General features: G+C 48.0%; 1 protein-coding gene across 1 annotated transcript in view; it reads right to left on the bottom strand.

Annotated features, from left to right (window-relative positions):
• Positions 1 to 18,546, bottom strand: part of LOC124720442 (serine/threonine-protein phosphatase 6 regulatory ankyrin repeat subunit C-like) — an 80,943-nt gene that overhangs the window by 54,875 nt on the left and 7,522 nt on the right. Inside the window, exons 2-3 of the mRNA XM_047245794.1 lie at positions 17,984 to 18,152; positions 17,817 to 17,864 (exon numbers count right to left, since the gene is read on the bottom strand). Coding sequence (XP_047101750.1) covers positions 17,817 to 17,864; positions 17,984 to 18,071 — 136 coding nt within the window. The 5' untranslated portion in view covers positions 18,072 to 18,152. The remainder of the gene's footprint in view (positions 1 to 17,816; positions 17,865 to 17,983; positions 18,153 to 18,546) is intronic.

Below are 18,546 nucleotides of genomic sequence, written 5' to 3' on the forward strand. Positions count from 1 at the left end.
GCTCAGATGGTAGAGCACTTGCCTGCGAAAGGTAAAGATCCCGAGTTCGAGTCTCGGTCGGGCACACAGTTTTAATCTGCCAGGAAGTTTGATATTAGCGCACACTCCGCTGCCGAGTGAAAATCTCATTCTGGAAACATCCCCCAGGCTGTGGCTAAGCCAAGTCTCTGCAGTATCCTTTCTTTCAGGAGTGCTTGTTCTGCAAGGTTCGCAGGAGAGCTTCGTAAAGTTTGGAAGGTAGCAGACGAGATACTGGAAGAAGTAAAGCTGTGAGGACCGGGCGTGAGTCGTGCATGGGTAGCTCAGATGGTAGAGCACTTGCCTGCGAAAGGTAAAGATCCCGAGTTCGAGTCTCAGTCGGGCACACAGTTTTAATCTGCCAGGAAGTTTGATATCAGCGCACACTCCGCTGCCGAGTGAAAATCTCATTCTGGAAACATCCCCCAGGCTGTGGCTAAGCCAAGTCTCTGCAGTATCCTTTCTTTCAGGGGTGCTTGTTCTGCAGGGTTCGCAGCAGAGCTTCGTAAAGTTTCGAAGGTAGCAGACGAGATACTGGAAGAAGTAAAGCTGTGAGGACCGGGCGTGAGTCGTGCATGGGTAGCTCAGATGGTAGAGCACTTGCCTGCGAAAGGTAAAGATCCCGAGTTCGAGTCTCAGTCGGGCACACAGTTTTAATCTGCCAGGAAGTTTGATATCAGCGCACACTCCGCTGCCGAGTGAAAATCTCATTCTGGAAACATCCCCCAGGCTGTGGCTAAGCCAAGTCTCTGCAGTATCCTTTCTTTCAGGAGTGTTTGTTCTGCAAGGTTCGCAGCAGAGCTTCGTAAAGTTTGGAAGGTAGCAGACGAGATACTGGAAGAAGTAAAGCTGTGAGGACCGGGCGTGAGTCGTGCATGGGTAGCTCAGATGGTAGAGCACTTGCCTGCGAAAGGTAAAGATCCCGAGTTCGAGTCTCAGTCGGGCACACAGTTTTAATCTGCCAGGAAGTTTGATATCAGCGCACACTCCGCTGCCGAGTGAAAATCTCATTCTGGAAACATCCCCCAGGCTGTGGCTAAGCCAAGTCTCTGCAGTATCCTTTCTTTCAGGAGTGCTTGTTCTGCAAGGTTCGCAGCAGAGCTTCGTAAAGTTTGGAAGGTAGCAGACGAGATACTGGAAGAAGTAAAGCTGTGAGGACCGGGCGTGAGTCGTGCATGGGTAGCTCAGATGGTAGAGCACTTGCCTGCGAAAGGTAAAGATCCCGAGTTCGAGTCTCAGTCGGGCACACAGTTTTAATCTGCCAGGAAGTTTGATATCAGCGCACACTCCGCTGCCGAGTGAAAATCTCATTCTGGAAACATCCCCCAGGCTGTGGCTAAGCCAAGTCTCTGCAGTATCCTTTCTTTCAGGAGTGCTTGTTCTGCAAGGTTCGCAGCAGAGCTTCGTAAAGTTTGGAAGGTAGCAGACGAGATACTGGAAGAAGTAAAGCTGTGAGGACCGGGCGTGAGTCGTGCATGGGTAGCCCAGATGGTAGAGCACTTGCCTGCGAAAGGTAAAGATCCCGAGTTCGAATCTCAGTCGGGCACACAGTTTTAATCTGCCAGGAAGTTTGATATCAGCGCACACTCCGCTGCCGAGTGAAAATCTCATTCTGGAAACATCCCCCAGGCTGTGGCTAAGCCAAGTCTCTGCAGTATCCTTTCTTTCAGGAGTGCTTGTTCTGCAAGGTTCGCAGCAGAGCTTCGTAAAGTTTGGAAGGTAGCAGACGAGATACTGGAAGAAGTAAAGCTGTGAGGACCGGGCGTGAGTCGTGCATGGGTAGCTCAGATGGTAGAGCACTTGCCTGCGAAAGGTAAAGATCCCGAGTTCGAGTCTCAGTCGGGCACACAGTTTTAATCTGCCAGGAAGTTTGATATCAGCGCACACTCCGCTGCCGAGTGAAAATCTCATTCTGGAAACATCCCCCAGGCTGTGGCTAAGCCAAGTCTCTGCAGTATCCTTTCTTTCAGGAGTGCTTGTTCTGCAAGGTTCGCAGCAGAGCTTCGTAAAGTTTGGAAGGTAGCAGACGAGATACTGGAAGAAGTAAAGCTGTGAGGACCGGGCGTGAGTCGTGCATGGGTAGCTCAGATGGTAGAGCACTTGCCTGCGAAAGGTAAAGATCCCGAGTTCGAGTCTCAGTCGGGCACACAGTTTTAATCTGCCAGGAAGTTTGATATCAGCGCACACTCCACTGCCGAGTGAAAATCTCATTCTGGAAACATCCCCCAGGCTGTGGCTAAGCCAAGTCTCTGCAGTATCCTTTCTTTCAGGAGTGCTTGTTCTGCAAGGTTCGCAGCAGAGCTTCGTAAAGTTTGGAAGGTAGCAGACGAGATACTGGAAGAAGTAAAGCTGTGAGGACCGGGCGTGAGTCGTGCATGGGTAGCTCAGATGGTAGAGCACTTGCCTGCGAAAGGTAAAGATCCCGAGTTCGAGTCTCAGTCGGGCACACAGTTTTAATCTGCCAGGAAGTTTGATATCAGCGCACACTCCGCTGCCGAGTGAAAATCTCATTCTGGAAACATCCCCCAGGCTGTGGCTAAGCCAAGTCTCTGCAGTATCCTTTCTTTCAGGAGTGCTTGTTCTGCAAGGTTCGCAGCAGAGCTTCGTAAAGTTTGGAAGGTAGCAGACGAGATACTGGAAGAAGTAAAGCTGTGAGGACCGGGCGTGAGTCGTGCATGGGTAGCTCAGATGGTAGAGCACTTGCCTGCGAAAGGTAAAGATCCCGAGTTCGAATCTCAGTCGGGCACACAGTTTTAATCTGCCAGGAAGTTTGATATCAGCGCACACTCCGCTGCCGAGTGAAAATCTCATTCTGGAAACATCCCCCAGGCTGTGGCTAAGCCAAGTCTCTGCAGTATCCTTTCTTTCAGGAGTGCTTGTTCTGCAAGGTTCGCAGCAGAGCTTCGTAAAGTTTGGAAGGTAGCAGACGAGATACTGGAAGAAGTAAAGCTGTGAGGACCGGGCGTGAGTCGTGCATGGGTAGCTCAGATGGTAGAGCACTTGCCTGCGAAAGGTAAAGATCCCGAGTTCGAGTCTCGGTCGGGCACACAGTTTTAATCTGCCAGGAAGTTTGATATCAGCGCACACTCCGCTGCCGAGTGAAAATCTCATTCTGGAAACATCCCCCAGGCTGTGGCTAAGCCAAGTCTCTGCAGTATCCTTTCTTTCAGGAGTGCTTGTTCTGCAAGGTTCGCAGCAGAGCTTCGTAAAGTTTGGAAGGTAGCAGACGAGATACTGGAAGAAGTAAAGCTGTGAGGACCGGGCGTGAGTCGTGCATGGGTAGCTCAGATGGTAGAGCACTTGCCTGCGAAAGGTAAAGATCCCGAGTTCGAATCTCAGTCGGGCACACAGTTTTAATCTGCCAGGAAGTTTGATATCAGCGCACACTCCGCTGCCGAGTGAAAATCTCATTCTGGAAACATCCCCCAGGCTGTGGCTAAGCCAAGTCTCTGCAGTATCCTTTCTTTCAGGAGTGCTTGTTCTGCAAGGTTCGCAGCAGAGCTTCGTAAAGTTTGGAAGGTAGCAGACGAGATACTGGAAGAAGTAAAGCTGTGAGGACCGGGCGTGAGTCGTGCATGGGTAGCTCAGATGGTAGAGCACTTGCCTGCGAAAGGTAAAGATCCCGAGTTCGAGTCTCAGTCGGGCACACAGTTTTAATCTCCCAGGAAGTTTGATATCAGCGCACACTCCGCTGCCGAGTGAAAATCTCATTCTGGAAACATCCCCCAGGCTGTGGCTAAGCCAAGTCTCTGCAGTATCCTTTCTTTCAGGAGTGCTTGTTCTGCAAGGTTCGCAGCAGAGCTTCGTAAAGTTTGGAAGGTAGCAGACGAGATACTGGAAGAAGTAAAGCTGTGAGGACCGGGCGTGAGTCGTGCATGGGTAGCTCAGATGGTAGAGCACTTGCCTGCGAAAGGTAAAGATCCCGAGTTCGAGTCTCAGTCGGGCACACAGTTTTAATCTGCCAGGAAGTTTGATATCAGCGCACACTCCGCTGCCGAGTGAAAATCTCATTCTGGAAACATCCCCCAGGCTGTGGCTAAGCCAAGTCTCTGCAGTATCCTTTCTTTCAGGAGTGCTTGTTCTGCAAGGTTCGCAGCAGAGCTTCGTAAAGTTTGGAAGGTAGCAGACGAGATACTGGAAGAAGTAAAGCTGTGAGGACCGGGCGTGAGTCGTGCATGGGTAGCTCAGATGGTAGAGCACTTGCCTGCGAAAGGTAAAGATCCCGAGTTCGAGTCTCAGTCGGGCACACAGTTTTAATCTGCCAGGAAGTTTGATATCAGCGCACACTCCGCTGCCGAGTGAAAATCTCATTCTGGAAACATCCCCCAGGCTGTGGCTAAGCCAAGTCTCTGCAGTATCCTTTCTTTCAGGAGTGCTTGTTCTGCAAGGTTCGCAGCAGAGCTTCGTAAAGTTTGGAAGGTAGCAGACGAGATACTGGAAGAAGTAAAGCTGTGAGGACCGGGCGTGAGTCGTGCATGGGTAGCTCAGATGGTAGAGCACTTGCCTGCGAAAGGTAAAGATCCCGAGTTCGAATCTCAGTCGGGCACACAGTTTTAATCTGCCAGGAAGTTTGATATCAGCGCACACTCCGCTGCCGAGTGAAAATCTCATTCTGGAAACATCCCCCAGGCTGTGGCTAAGCCAAGTCTCTGCAGTATCCTTTCTTTCAGGAGTGCTTGTTCTGCAAGGTTCGCAGCAGAGCTTCGTAAAGTTTGGAAGGTAGCAGACGAGATACTGGAAGAAGTAAAGCTGTGAGGACCGGGCGTGAGTTGTGCATGGGTAGCTCAGATGGTAGAGCACTTGCCTGCGAAAGGTAAAGATCCCGAGTTCGAGTCTCGGTCGGGCACACAGTTTTAATCTGCCAGGAAGTTTGATATCAGCGCACACTCCGCTGCCGAGTGAAAATCTCATTCTGGAAACATCCCCCAGGCTGTGGCTAAGCCAAGTCTCTGCAGTATCCTTTCTTTCAGGAGTGCTTGTTCTGCAAGGTTCGCAGCAGAGCTTCGTAAAGTTTGGAAGGTAGCAGACGAGATACTGGAAGAAGTAAAGCTGTGAGGACCGGGCGTGAGTCGTGCATGGGTAGCTCAGATGGTAGAGCACTTGCCTGCGAAAGGTAAAGATCCCGAGTTCGAGTCTCAGTCGGGCACACAGTTTTAATCTGCCAGGAAGTTTGATATAAGCGCACACTCCGCTGCCGAGTGAAAATCTCATTCTGGAAACATCCCCCAGGCTGTGGCTAAGCCAAGTCTCTGCAGTATCCTTTCTTTCAGGAGTGCTTGTTCTGCAAGGTTCGCAGCAGAGCTTCGTAAAGTTTGGAAGGTAGCAGACGAGATACTGGAAGAAGTAAAGCTGTGAGGACCGGGCGTGAGTCGTGCATGGGTAGCTCAGATGGTAGAGCACTTGCCTGCGAAAGGTAAAGATCCCGAGTTCGAATCTCAGTCGGGCACACAGTTTTAATCTGCCAGGAAGTTTGATATCAGCGCACACTCCGCTGCCGAGTGAAAATCTCATTCTGGAAACATCCCCCAGGCTGTGGCTAAGCCAAGTCTCTGCAGTATCCTTTCTTTCAGGAGTGCTTGTTCTGCAAGGTTCGCAGCAGAGCTTCGTAAAGTTTGGAAGGTAGCAGACGAGATACTGGAAGAAGTAAATCTGTGAGGACCGGGCGTGAGTCGTGCATGGGTAGCTCAGATGGTAGAGCACTTGCCTGCGAAAGGTAAAGATCCCGAGTTCGAGTCTCAGTCGGGCACACAGTTTTAATCTGCCAGGAAATTTGATATCAGCGCACACTCCACTGCCGAGTGAAAATCTCATTCTGGAAACATCCCCCAGGCTGTGGCTAAGCCAAGTCTCTGCAGTATCCTTTCTTTCAGGAGTGCTTGTTCTGCAAGGTTCGCAGCAGAGCTTCGTAAAGTTTGGAAGGTAGCAGACCAGATACTGGAAGAAGTAAAGCTGTGAGGACCGGGCGTGAGTCGTGCATGGGTAGCTCAGATGGTAGAGCACTTGCCTGCGAAAGGTAAAGATCCCGAGTTCGAGTCTCAGCCGGGCACACAGTTTTAATCTGCCAGGAAGTTTGATATCAGCGCACACTCCTCTGCCGAGTGAAAATCTCATTCTGGAAACATCCCCCAGGCTGTGGCTAAGCCAAGTCTCTGCAGTATCCTTTCTTTCAGGAGTGCTTGTTCTGCAAGGTTCGCAGCAGAGCTTCGTAAAGTTTGGAAGGTAGCAGACGAGATACTGGAAGAAGTAAAGCTGTGAGGACCGGGAGTGAGTCGTGCATGGGTAGCTCAGATGGTAGAGCACTTGCCTGCGAAAGGTAAAGATCCCGAGTTCGAGTCTCAGTCGGGCACACAGTTTTAATCTGCCAGGAAGTTTGATATCAGCGCACACTCCGCTGCCGAGTGAAAATCTCATTCTGGAAACATCCCCCAGGCTGTGGCTAAGCCAAGTCTCTGCAGTATCCTTTCTTTCAGGAGTGCTTGTTCTGCAAGGTTCGCAGCAGAGCTTCGTAAAGTTTGGAAGGTAGCAGACGAGATACTGGAAGAAGTAAAGCTGTGAGGACCGGGCGTGAGTCGTGCATGGGTAGCTCAGATGGTAGAGCACTTGCCTGCGAAAGGTAAAGATCCCGAGTTCGAATCTCAGTCGGGCACACAGTTTTAATCTGCCAGGAAGTTTGATATCAGCGCACACTCCGCTGCCGAGTGAAAATCTCATTCTGGAAACATCCCCCAGGCTGTGGCTAAGCCAAGTCTCTGCAGTATCCTTTCTTTCAGGAGTGCTTGTTCTGCAAGGTTCGCAGCAGAGCTTCGTAAAGTTTGGAAGGTAGCAGACGAGATACTGGAAGAAGTAAAGCTGTGAGGACCGGGCGTGAGTCGTGCATGGGTAGCTCAGATGGTAGAGCACTTGCCTGCGAAAGGTAAAGATCCCGAGTTCGAGTCTCAGTCGGGCACACAGTTTTAATCTGCCAGGAAGTTTGATATCAGCGCACACTCCGCTGCCGAGTGAAAATCTCATTCTGGAAACATCCCCCAGGCTGTGGCTAAGCCAAGTCTCTGCAGTATCCTTTCTTTCAGGAGTGCTTGTTCTGCAAGGTTCGCAGCAGAGCTTCGTAAAGTTTGGAAGGTAGCAGACGAGATACTGGAAGAAGTAAAGCTGTGAGGACCGGGCGTGAGTCGTGCATGGGTAGCTCAGATGGTAGAGCACTTGCCTGCGAAAGGTAAAGATCCCGAGTTCGAATCTCAGTCGGGCACACAGTTTTAATCTGCCAGGAAGTTTGATATCAGCGCACACTCCGCTGCCGAGTGAAAATCTCATTCTGGAAACATCCCCCAGGCTGTGGCTAAGCCAAGTCTCTGCAGTATCCTTTCTTTCAGGAGTGCTTGTTCTGCAAGGTTCGCAGCAGAGCTTCGTAAAGTTTGGAAGGTAGCAGACGAGATACTGGAAGAAGTAAAGCTGTGAGGACCGGGCGTGAGTCGTGCATGGGTAGCTCAGATGGTAGAGCACTTGCCTGCGAAAGGTAAAGATCCCGAGTTCGAGTCTCAGTCGGGCACACAGTTTTAATCTGCCAGGAAGTTTGATATCAGCGCACACTCCGCTGCCGAGTGAAAATCTCATTCTGGAAACATCCCCCAGGCTGTGGCTAAGCCAAGTCTCTGCAGTATCCTTTCTTTCAGGAGTGCTTGTTCTGCAAGGTTCGCAGCAGAGCTTCGTAAAGTTTGGAAGGTAGCAGACGAGATACTGGAAGAAGTAAAGCTGTGAGGACCGGGCGTGAGTCGTGCATGGGTAGCTCAGATGGTAGAGCACTTGCCTGCGAAAGGTAAAGATCCCGAGTTCGAATCTCAGTCGGGCACACAGTTTTAATCTGCCAGGAAGTTTGATATCAGCGCACACTCCGCTGCCGAGTGAAAATCTCATTCTGGAAACATCCCCCAGGCTGTGGCTAAGCCAAGTCTCTGCAGTATCCTTTCTTTCAGGAGTGCTTGTTCTGCAAGGTTCGCAGCAGAGCTTCGTAAAGTTTGGAAGGTAGCAGACGAGATACTGGAAGAAGTAAAGCTGTGAGGACCGGGCGTGAGTCGTGCATGGGTAGCTCAGATGGTAGAGCACCTGCCTGCGAAAGGTAAAGATCCCGAGTTCGAGTCTCAGTCGGGCACACAGTTTTAATCTGCCAGGAAGTTTGATATCAGCGCACACTCCGCTGCCGAGTGAAAATCTCATTCTGGAAACATCCCCCAGGCTGTGGCTAAGCCAAGTCTCTGCAGTATCCTTTCTTTCAGGAGTGCTTGTTCTGCAAGGTTCGCAGCAGAGCTTCGTAAAGTTTGGAAGTTAGCAGACGAGATACTGGAAGAAGTAAAGCTGTGAGGACCGGGCGTGAGTCGTGCATGGGTAGCTCAGATGGTAGAGCACTTGCCTGCGAAAGGTAAAGATCCCGAGTTCGAGTCTCAGTCGGGCACACAGTTTTAATCTGCCAGGAAGTTTGATATCAGCGCACACTCCGCTGCCGAGTGAAAATCTCATTCTGGAAACATCCCCCAGGCTGTGGCTAAGCCAAGTCTCTGCAGTATCCTTTCTTTCAGGAGTGCTTGTTCTGCAAGGTTCGCAGCAGAGCTTCGTAAAATTTGGAAGTTAGCAGACGAGATACTGGAAGAAGTAAAGCTGTGAGGACCGGGCGTGAGTCGTGCATGGGTAGCTCAGATGGTAGAGCACTTGCCTGCGAAAGGTAAAGATCCCGAGTTCGAATCTCAGTCGGGTACACAGTTTTAATCTGCCAGGAAGTTTGATATCAGCGCACACTCCGCTGCCGAGTGAAAATCTCATTCTGGAAACATCCCCCAGGCTGTGGCTAAGCCAAGTCTCTGCAGTATCCTTTCTTTCAGGAGTGCTTGTTCTGCAAGGTTCGCAGCAGAGCTTCGTAAAGTTTGGAAGGTAGCAGACGAGATACTGGAAGAAGTAAAGCTGTGAGGACCGGGCGTGAGTCGTGCATGGGTAGCTCAGATGGTAGAGCACTTGCCTGCGAAAGGTAAAGATCCCGAGTTCGAATCTCAGTCGGGCACACAGTTTTAATCTGCCAGGAAGTTTGATATCAGCGCACACTCCGCTGCCGAGTGAAAATCTCATTCTGGAAACATCCCCCAGGCTGTGGCTAAGCCAAGTCTCTGCAGTATCCTTTCTTTCAGGAGTGCTTGTTCTGCAAGGTTCGCAGCAGAGCTTCGTAAAGTTTGGAAGGTAGCAGACGAGATACTGGAAGAAGTAAAGCTGTGAGGACCGGGCGTGAGTCGTGCATGGGTAGCTCAGATGGTAGAGCACTTGCCTGCGAAAAGTAAAGATCCCGAGTTCGAATCTCAGTCGGGCACACAGTTTTAATCTGCCAGGAAGTTTGATATCAGCGCACACTCCGCTGCCGAGTGAAAATCTCATTCTGGAAACATCCCCCAGGCTGTGGCTAAGCCAAGTCTCTGCAGTATCCTTTCTTTCAGGAGTGCTTGTTCTGCAAGGTTCGCAGCAGAGCTTCGTAAAGTTTGGAAGGTAGCAGATGAGATACTGGAAGAAGTAAAGCTGTGAGGACCGGGCGTGAGTCGTGCATGGGTAGCTCAGATGGTAGAGCACTTGCCTGCGAAAGGTAAAGATCCCGAGTTCGAATCTCAGTCGGGCACACAGTTTTAATCTGCCAGGAAGTTTGATATCAGCGCACACTCCGCTGCCGAGTGAAAATCTCATTCTGGAAACATCCCCCAGGCTGTGGCTAAGCCAAGTCTCTGCAGTATCCTTTCTTTCAGGAGTGCTTGTTCTGCAAGGTTCGCAGCAGAGCTTCGTAAAGTTTGGAAGGTAGCAGACGAGATACTGGAAGAAGTAAAGCTGTGAGGACCGGGCGTGAGTCGTGCATGGGTAGCTCAGATGGTAGAGCACTTGCCTGCGAAAGGTAAAGATCCCGAGTTCGAATCTCAGTCGGGCACACAGTTTTAATCTGCCAGGAAGTTTGATATCAGCGCACACTCCGCTGCCGAGTGAAAATCTCATTCTGGAAACATCCCCCAGGCTGTGGCTAAGCCAAGTCTCTGCAGTATCCTTTCTTTCAGGAGTGCTTGTTCTGCAAGGTTCGCAGCAGAGCTTCGTAAAGTTTGGAAGGTAGCAGACGAGATACTGGAAGAAGTAAAGCTGTGAGGACCGGGCGTGAGTCGTGCATGGGTAGCTCAGATGGTAGAGCACTTGCCTGCGAAAGGTAAAGATCCCGAGTTCGAGTCTCAGTCGGGCACACAGTTTTAATCTGCCAGGAAGTTTGATATCAGCGCACACTCCGCTGCCGAGTGAAAATCTCATTCTGGAAACATCCCCCAGGCTGTGGCTAAGCCAAGTCTCTGCAGTATCCTTTCTTTCAGGAGTGCTTGTTCTGCAAGGTTCGCAGCAGAGCTTCGTAAAGTTTGGAAGGTAGCAGACGAGATACTGGAAGAAGTAAAGCTGTGAGGACCGGGCGTGAGTCGTGCATGGGTAGCTCAGATGGTAGAGCACTTGCCTGCGAAAGGTAAAGATCCCGAGTTCGAATCTCAGTCGGGCACACAGTTTTAATCTGCCAGGAAGTTTGATATCAGCGCACACTCCGCTGCCGAGTGAAAATCTCATTCTGGAAACATCCCCCCGGCTGTGGCTAAGCCAAGTCTCTGCAGTATCCTTTCTTTCAGGAGTGCTTGTTCTGCAAGGTTCGCAGCAGAGCTTCGTAAAGTTTGGAAGGTAGCAGACCAGATACTGGAAGAAGTAAAACTGTGAGGACCGGGCGTGAGTCGTGCATGGGTAGCTCAGATGGTAGAGCACTTGCCTGCGAAAGGTAAAGATCCCGAGTTCGAATCTCAGTCGGGCACACAGTTTTAATCTGCCAGGAAGTTTGATATCAGCGCACACTCCGCTGCCGAGTGAAAATCTCATTCTGGAAACATCCCCCAGGCTGTGGCTAAGCCAAGTCTCTGCAGTATCCTTTCTTTCAGGAGTGCTTGTTCTGCAAGGTTCGCAGCAGAGCTTCGTAAAGTTTGGAAGGTAGCAGACGAGATACTGGAAGAAGTAAAGCTGTGAGGACCGGGCGTGAGTCGTGCATGGGTAGCTCAGATGGTAGAGCACTTGCCTGCGAAAGGTAAAGATCCCGAGTTCGAATCTCAGTCGGGCACACAGTTTTAATCTGCCAGGAAGTTTGATATCAGCGCACACTCCGCTGCCGAGTGAAAATCTCATTCTGGAAACATCCCCCAGGCTGTGGCTAAGCCAAGTCTCTGCAGTATCCTTTCTTTCAGGAGTGCTTGTTCTGCAAGGTTCGCAGCAGAGCTTCGTAAAGTTTGGAAGGTAGCAGACGAGATACTGGAAGAAGTAAAGCTGTGAGGACCGGGCGTGAGTCGTGCATGGGTAGCTCAGATGGTAGAGCACTTGCCTGCGAAAGGTAAAGATCCCGAGTTCGAGTCTCAGTCGGGCACACAGTTTTAATCTGCCAGGAAGTTTGATATCAGCGCACACTCCGCTGCCGAGTGAAAATCTCATTCTGGAAACATCCCCCAGGCTGTGGCTAAGCCAAGTCTCTGCAGTATCCTTTCTTTCAGGAGTGCTTGTTCTGCAAGGTTCGCAGCAGAGCTTCGTAAAGTTTGGAAGGTAGCAGACGAGATACTGGAAGAAGTAAAGCTGTGAGGACCGGGCGTGAGTCGTGCATGGGTAGCTCAGATGGTAGAGCACTTGCCTGCGAAAGGTAAAGATCCCGAGTTCGAATCTCAGTCGGGCACACAGTTTTAATCTGCCAGGAAGTTTGATATCAGCGCACACTCCGCTGCCGAGTGAAAATCTCATTCTGGAAACATCCCCCAGGCTGTGGCTAAGCCAAGTCTCTGCAGTATCCTTTCTTTCAGGAGTGCTGGTTCTGCAAGGTTCGCAGCAGAGCTTCGTAAAGTTTGGAAGGTAGCAGACGAGATACTGGAAGAAGTAAAGCTGTGAGGACCGGGCGTGAGTCGTGCATGGGTAGCTCAGATGGTAGAGCACTTGCCTGCGAAAGGTAAAGATCCCGAGTTCGAATCTCAGTCGGGCACACAGTTTTAATCTGCCAGGAAGTTTGATATCAGCGCACACTCCGCTGCCGAGTGAAAATCTCATTCTGGAAACATCCCCCAGGCTGTGGCTAAGCCAAGTCTCTGCAGTATCCTTTCTTTCAGGAGTGCTTGTTCTGCAAGGTTCGCAGCAGAGCTTCGTAAAGTTTGGAAGGTAGCAGACGAGATACTGGAAGAAGTAAAGCTGTGAGGACCGGGCGTGAGTCGTGCATGGGTAGCTCAGATGGTAGAGCACTTGCCTGCGAAAGGTAAAGATCCCGAGTTCGAGTCTCAGTCGGGCACACAGTTTTAATCTGCCAGGAAGTTTGATATCAGCGCACACTCCGCTGCCGAGTGAAAATCTCATTCTGGAAACATCCCCCAGGCTGTGGCTAAGCCAAGTCTCTGCAGTATCCTTTCTTTCAGGAGTGCTTGTTCTGCAAGGTTCGCAGCAGAGCTTCGTAAAGTTTGGAAGGTAGCAGACGAGATATTGGAAGAAGTAAAGCTGTGAGGACCGGGCGTGAGTCGTGCATGGGTAGCTCAGATGGTAGAGCACTTGCCTGCGAAAGGTAAAGATCCCGAGTTCGAATCTCAGTCGGGCACACAGTTTTAATCTGCCAGGAAGTTTGATATCAGCGCACACTCCGCTGCCGAGTGAAAATCTCATTCTGGAAACATCCCCCAGGCTGTGGCTAAGCCAAGTCTCTGCAGTATCCTTTCTTTCAGGAGTGCTTGTTCTGCAAGGTTCGCAGCAGAGCTTCGTAAAGTTTGGAAGGTAGCAGACGAGATACTGGAAGAAGTAAAGCTGTGAGGACCGGGCGTGAGTCGTGCATGGGTAGCTCAGATGGTAGAGCACTTGCCTGCGAAAGGTAAAGATCCCGAGTTCGAGTCTCAGTCGGGCACACAGTTTTAATCTGCCAGGAAGTTTGATATCAGCGCACACTCCGCTGCCGAGTGAAAATCTCATTCTGGAAACATCCCCCAGGCTGTGGCTAAGCCAAGTCTCTGCAGTATCCTTTCTTTCAGGAGTGCTTGTTCTGCAAGGTTCGCAGCAGAGCTTCGTAAAGATTGGAAGGTAGCAGACGAGATACTGGAAGAAGTAAATCTGTGAGGACCGGGCGTGAGTCGTGCATGGGTAGCTCAGATGGTAGAGCACTTGCCTGCGAAAGGTAAAGATCCCGAGTTCGAGTCTCAGTCGGGCACACAGTTTTAATCTGCCAGGAAGTTTGATATCAGCGCACACTCCGCTGCCGAGTGAAAATCTCATTCTGGAAACATCCCCCAGGCTGTGGCTAAGCCAAGTCTCTGCAGTATCCTTTCTTTCAGGAGTGCTTGTTCTGCAAGGTTCGCAGCAGAGCTTCGTAAAGTTTGGAAGGTAGCAGACGAGATACTGGAAGAAGTAAATCTGTGAGGACCGGGCGTGAGTCGTGCATGGGTAGCTCAGATGGTAGAGCACTTGCCTGCGAAAGGTAAAGATCCCGAGTTCGAGTCTCAGTCGGGCACACAGTTTTAATCTGCCAGGAAGTTTGATATCAGCGCACACTCCGCTGCCGAGTGAAAATCTCATTCTGGAAACATCCCCCAGGCTGTGGCTAAGCCAAGTCTCTGCAGTATCCTTTCTTTCAGGAGTGCTTGTTCTGCAAGGTTCGCAGCAGAGCTTCGTAAAGTTTGGAAGGTAGCAGACGAGATACTGGAAGAAGTAAAGCTGTGAGGACCGGGCGTGAGTCGTGCATGGGTAGCTCAGATGGTAGAGCACTTGCCTGCGAAAGGTAAAGATCCCGAGTTCGAGTCTCAGTCGGGCACACAGTTTTAATCTGCCAGGAAGTTTGATATCAGCGCACACTCCGCTGCCGAGTGAAAATCTCATTCTGGAAACATCCCCCAGGCTGTGGCTAAGCCAAGTCTCTGCAGTATCCTTTCTTTCAGGAGTGCTTGTTCTGCAAAGTTCGCAGCAGAGCTTCGTAAAGTTTGGAAGGTAGCAGACGAGATACTGGAAGAAGTAAATCTGTGAGGACCGGGCGTGAGTCGTGCATGGGTAGCTCAGATGGTAGAGCACTTGCCTGCGAAAGGTAAAGATCCCGAGTTCGAGTCTCAGTCGGGCACACAGTTTTAATCTGCCAGGAAGTTTGATATCAGCGCACACTCCGCTGCCGAGTGAAAATCTCATTCTGGAAACATCCCCCAGGCTGTGGCTAAGCCAAGTCTCTGCAGTATCCTTTCTTTCAGGAGTGCTAGTTCTGCAAGGTTCGCAGGAGAACTTCTGTAAAGTTTGGAAGGTAGGAGACGAGATACTGGAAGAAGTAAATCTGTGAGGACCGGGCGTGACTCGTGCTTCGGTAGCTCAGATGGTAGAGCACTTGCCTGCGAAAGGCAAAGGTCCTGATTTCGAGTCTCGGTCGGGCACATAGTTTTAATCTGCCAGGAAGTTTCGTTACCTTTGTGCTTATATGACTCTCAGGTATATCTGTACCAAGTAACTGATGACAAATGTCGTCTATTGTGTATGATTTGCAAACACATATTCCTTCTCTGTCAAAATGCTTCCACAGGTTGTAACACTAATATCGATTGTAAGTAATTTATACTGTGTAATTATGTGTATGTGACTATGAAGTGTTTGGTCTTTACTAATGAAGGTCATTGGATCATCAGAGAGAAAGTTGAAGTTTGTAATATGTGTATTATGGAAACTAAACTAATGGTTAAAAATAATGAAATTTTATAAAATATGTATGTTCAGAAAGAGAAATTGAACTCTGAATGCTGGTTCATGCTTAGGTAATTTGTATTGTGTAGAAGGTGAAGGGAAGCCGCTCTGCTACGGAAGTGGCCTGGCGCGTGCTGAAAGGTGGTTTTGGCGGTCGATCTGGGCGGATACAGGGTGAGCACGTTATGCGGTCGGTGGCTACCCATTGCACGGTTTACATCGAGGGTGCCTAATTTTATATTGAAACTGCCTCGGATGTGGTTTCGGCTGTCTTATGGTGTTCTTGTTATTACGGACTGGCTCTAGAACAAGGATAATACGTCGCCAAGAAGAATTTATAAAGAGCATTCAACAGCAAGAGTGTGAGACCAGATAGCCGCCATGTGCTTGCCATCACTATTGCGCCACTGCTCCGCCTGCTTCAGGAACTCAGATATGTATCATAATGCGGACCCGTATGTCTGTGTGAGTGGTTTTCAATAATAATTCCAGTGACATAAACATGTGTGTGAACCTTAAAATTGTCCTGATCATGAAACCAATGCAGGGCCCCACCCTAAACGTGTAGGAGACCGAGTTGATTTGTTTCTGCATTAAATGTGCCAAAGTTCAGTGCCAAAGTGCACAAATGTTGCTACTTAAATTACCTCCTTCACAGGTAGTGAGAAGGGCACAAAAATTGAACTTATATGAAAGTAATTTTGCTTTGATTTTTATCAACTATTTTCGTAAGTTCATTGAACTTAATGATTCAATTACTTGCTTTAAAGTATAAACATATATTTTCCAACTGAATTATATGCGCCATTGTATGACCTGTTCTACGATAGGCAACCCATACACAACCATGAGGGACTCCAACTGGGTATCACAAATGTGGAAAATTACTGACTCGTTTCATTTCCACCTATCTTTTCAAAATTATTAGAGTAATTAATTGGTATAACGAGAAGCAAATATCTTTAATACTATGCACTTATGATCAAAGCTAAATTGGCTCTCAGAAAAATGTTTCGGACTTTATATTTTGGCGTGATATGGTAGAGCGCCCAAGCAAAATGTATTTGCCATTAAGTACATTATTTGATTTGTCTGGAGCCTTTGTGTTGATCACAATTTCATACTTGTCCACCCTCAGCTGTACAGCGTTAGTGGCTATTACTGACATGCTGAAACCCTGTCTCACTGCGTTCCAACCTCTGTTACGTCCTGTGCCCCCTTTTCTTCCCAGTTCAGTGTAACAGCCTGCACAGCAGCATTAGATCAACGAAAATTAAATTGGTGCTTACAGAGGACACCAACAGGATGACGAAAAATCTGTCATTCACACACACACACACACACACAAATAACTTCCTTTTCTTGTTTGCCATCCTGTTTACCATAAACTCCATTTCCACATACCTATGTAAGATAAACTGCATTCAGCTCTAGCAATAACAATTTAAAAGAAGTTATAGCTATGTAGAATAATCGGCTGATACTAGAATTAGATAGCACACCATTCAAGGGTCTTCATTCAGATTACAGAATAAACTGGACAGGTGCCATACCACATGTTACTGAGAGGAAACTTCACCAGTTTTGATTATTTTTAATTTTCTACTGTTATTCACTGTGGAGTCAATATGTCGCCTAATTTGCCTGCACACCTTCCACTATATGCTATATAACAAATACTAAGCGAATATTTCTCTTTCTCAAAAACTCCTCATTTTCCAGAAAAGAGTAATTAGAACATTCATAAAATAAGTCCAAGGACCTCTAGTTGCAAATTGTTTAGTCAGTTGCGAACTCTTGTCACTACTTCACAACTCATAGGGATTTTTCTAAGAAAGTCAGCTGCATATGACATCAAGTACTCACATGAAATAACAGTGGCATCGGCTGCAGATCAAAAATATCTTCCATTGATGAAAGGAATGAACAATGGTTTCATAAGTTTGGATTCACTGCCTACTGAAATTAATACATAAGAAATAGAGAATCTTCTTCCTCAGTGCAACCCTTACCGTTTCTGTTTGATAGCTCCACCGTGCACATGAGAAAAACAAATAGATTGCCCTCATCAGCTTCATACTTACGATAGCACATCATTCAAATACCGTGTGTTTGAATATCTTATTATGTAGTCATTGTGTAGGTTATACAGCGCATTTCAGAGTCTTTGAGACAAAGATGTAGGGCAGTTAGACCATGACAGAGGGAACAACTTGTTTTAGAAACAGTGTTTGTTGCCTCTTCCCAACAACGAGAGACGTTGTTTAAGACTGGTTGTGCATCTGAGGGGGAACGAGTTAGCCACTTTGCAGCGTTCATATGCATCGAGTCATCTGTTCCACATGATAGTTTCTAAATCGCTTCTATATTGTCTTTCTCCGCGTTGTTGTGGTTTTCTTGTTGCAACTCACTCCATCAGTCTACTGGGAGGGGTGATAGTTGCATATTTGATTAGTAGACCCTGCTAATTTTGTGGAATCTCAGAGCCCCATTTCAGTCAAATATTGAAGTACGCCTACTGTTGCTAGGAAGCATCAGCGAATGTTTTGTCTCTAACAGAAGCCGTTCCCCAGGATGTGACCTACCACACGTAGGTGTTTCTTGCAACGAGTTTGGAACACTGTATATCTGCTACTGTAACACTCGAACAGTCTTCAAACGCGTGTATGCCAGAACTGTGTTCATATAATTAGTAGCTTCTTTATCTGTTGTTTGTTCATGTATTTTAGTGATGTATATTGTTCAAGTAAATCTTTGTGAAATTGCTACTGACACATTCCAAAGTCAGGGTATGACTGTCTGTCTAATGATTTGTGGAACATACGCGCAACAGATAAATAAATAGCATTCGAACTACTATAGTCTACAGTACCAGATGCAATGATATATGGAAACGTGATGATGTTACAATGTTCGTTCATAGTAGTCACATGATTGCACTGTGACTATTAAATTTCGTATTGAGACTACCAAAATATAATAATTTAGCACCAAAAGAATTTCTTAAGGTGGTAAACGTCTTTAGGAATAATGGGAAAAATACATACCTGGACTGTCGGTTCTTAACTGATCAACTGTGACTTCAGGATCGAATCCTGAAAAAGAAATTCATACAAATCTCAATGAAAAAACTGAACGTATATTTCATTACTTACTGAAAATTTGTTATTGATATAACGAGACTTATGTCAACTGGAAAAAGAAAAAGGCTTACCTGTAATGAAACCTCTGTCATTGTAGTCAGAAGCTATGACTACTGCCATAAAAACGCAGGTGAACCAGGTGATGCTTCTGCAGAACATAATGAAGGACAAATGTGTCGGGCCAAGTAAAGAACGGTTCCCTCAGAATATCTTCGTCAGATTTGACCTCTGTTGAACAACCTGTAATTTTATGAATAAATATAGCTGCAATGGTAACTTTCTTTCATCAGGATCTATAGAAAATTATTTACCATAAATTAATCTTTGAATTTAACTTCGATTACATCATTTTAGAAGAGTTCTACCTAGTACCCATACTGGCTGATCAGCTACTCTATTTCCTTCTATTATTTCCAAAATAGTTTCATAATTTTTGATCCCGTTTCCATCACATTAATTTTGAGAAAGTCCTCTCCAAACTGTGTATAGTCTTTTGTCATACCCATATCATCTGCAGTGGAATCGGTACAAGTTTTGCTTTCTCACGTGGAACTGCAATAAAAATATAACATTACGAGCTGGTGTCCAGCCTACAGCAGCGGCATTTGTCGGCTAAACGAGCCTTAGGTAGACG

The sequence above is a fragment of the Schistocerca piceifrons genome, chromosome 11 (assembly GCF_021461385.2).
Source record: "Schistocerca piceifrons isolate TAMUIC-IGC-003096 chromosome 11, iqSchPice1.1, whole genome shotgun sequence".
NCBI lineage: Eukaryota > Metazoa > Arthropoda > Insecta > Orthoptera > Acrididae > Schistocerca > Schistocerca piceifrons.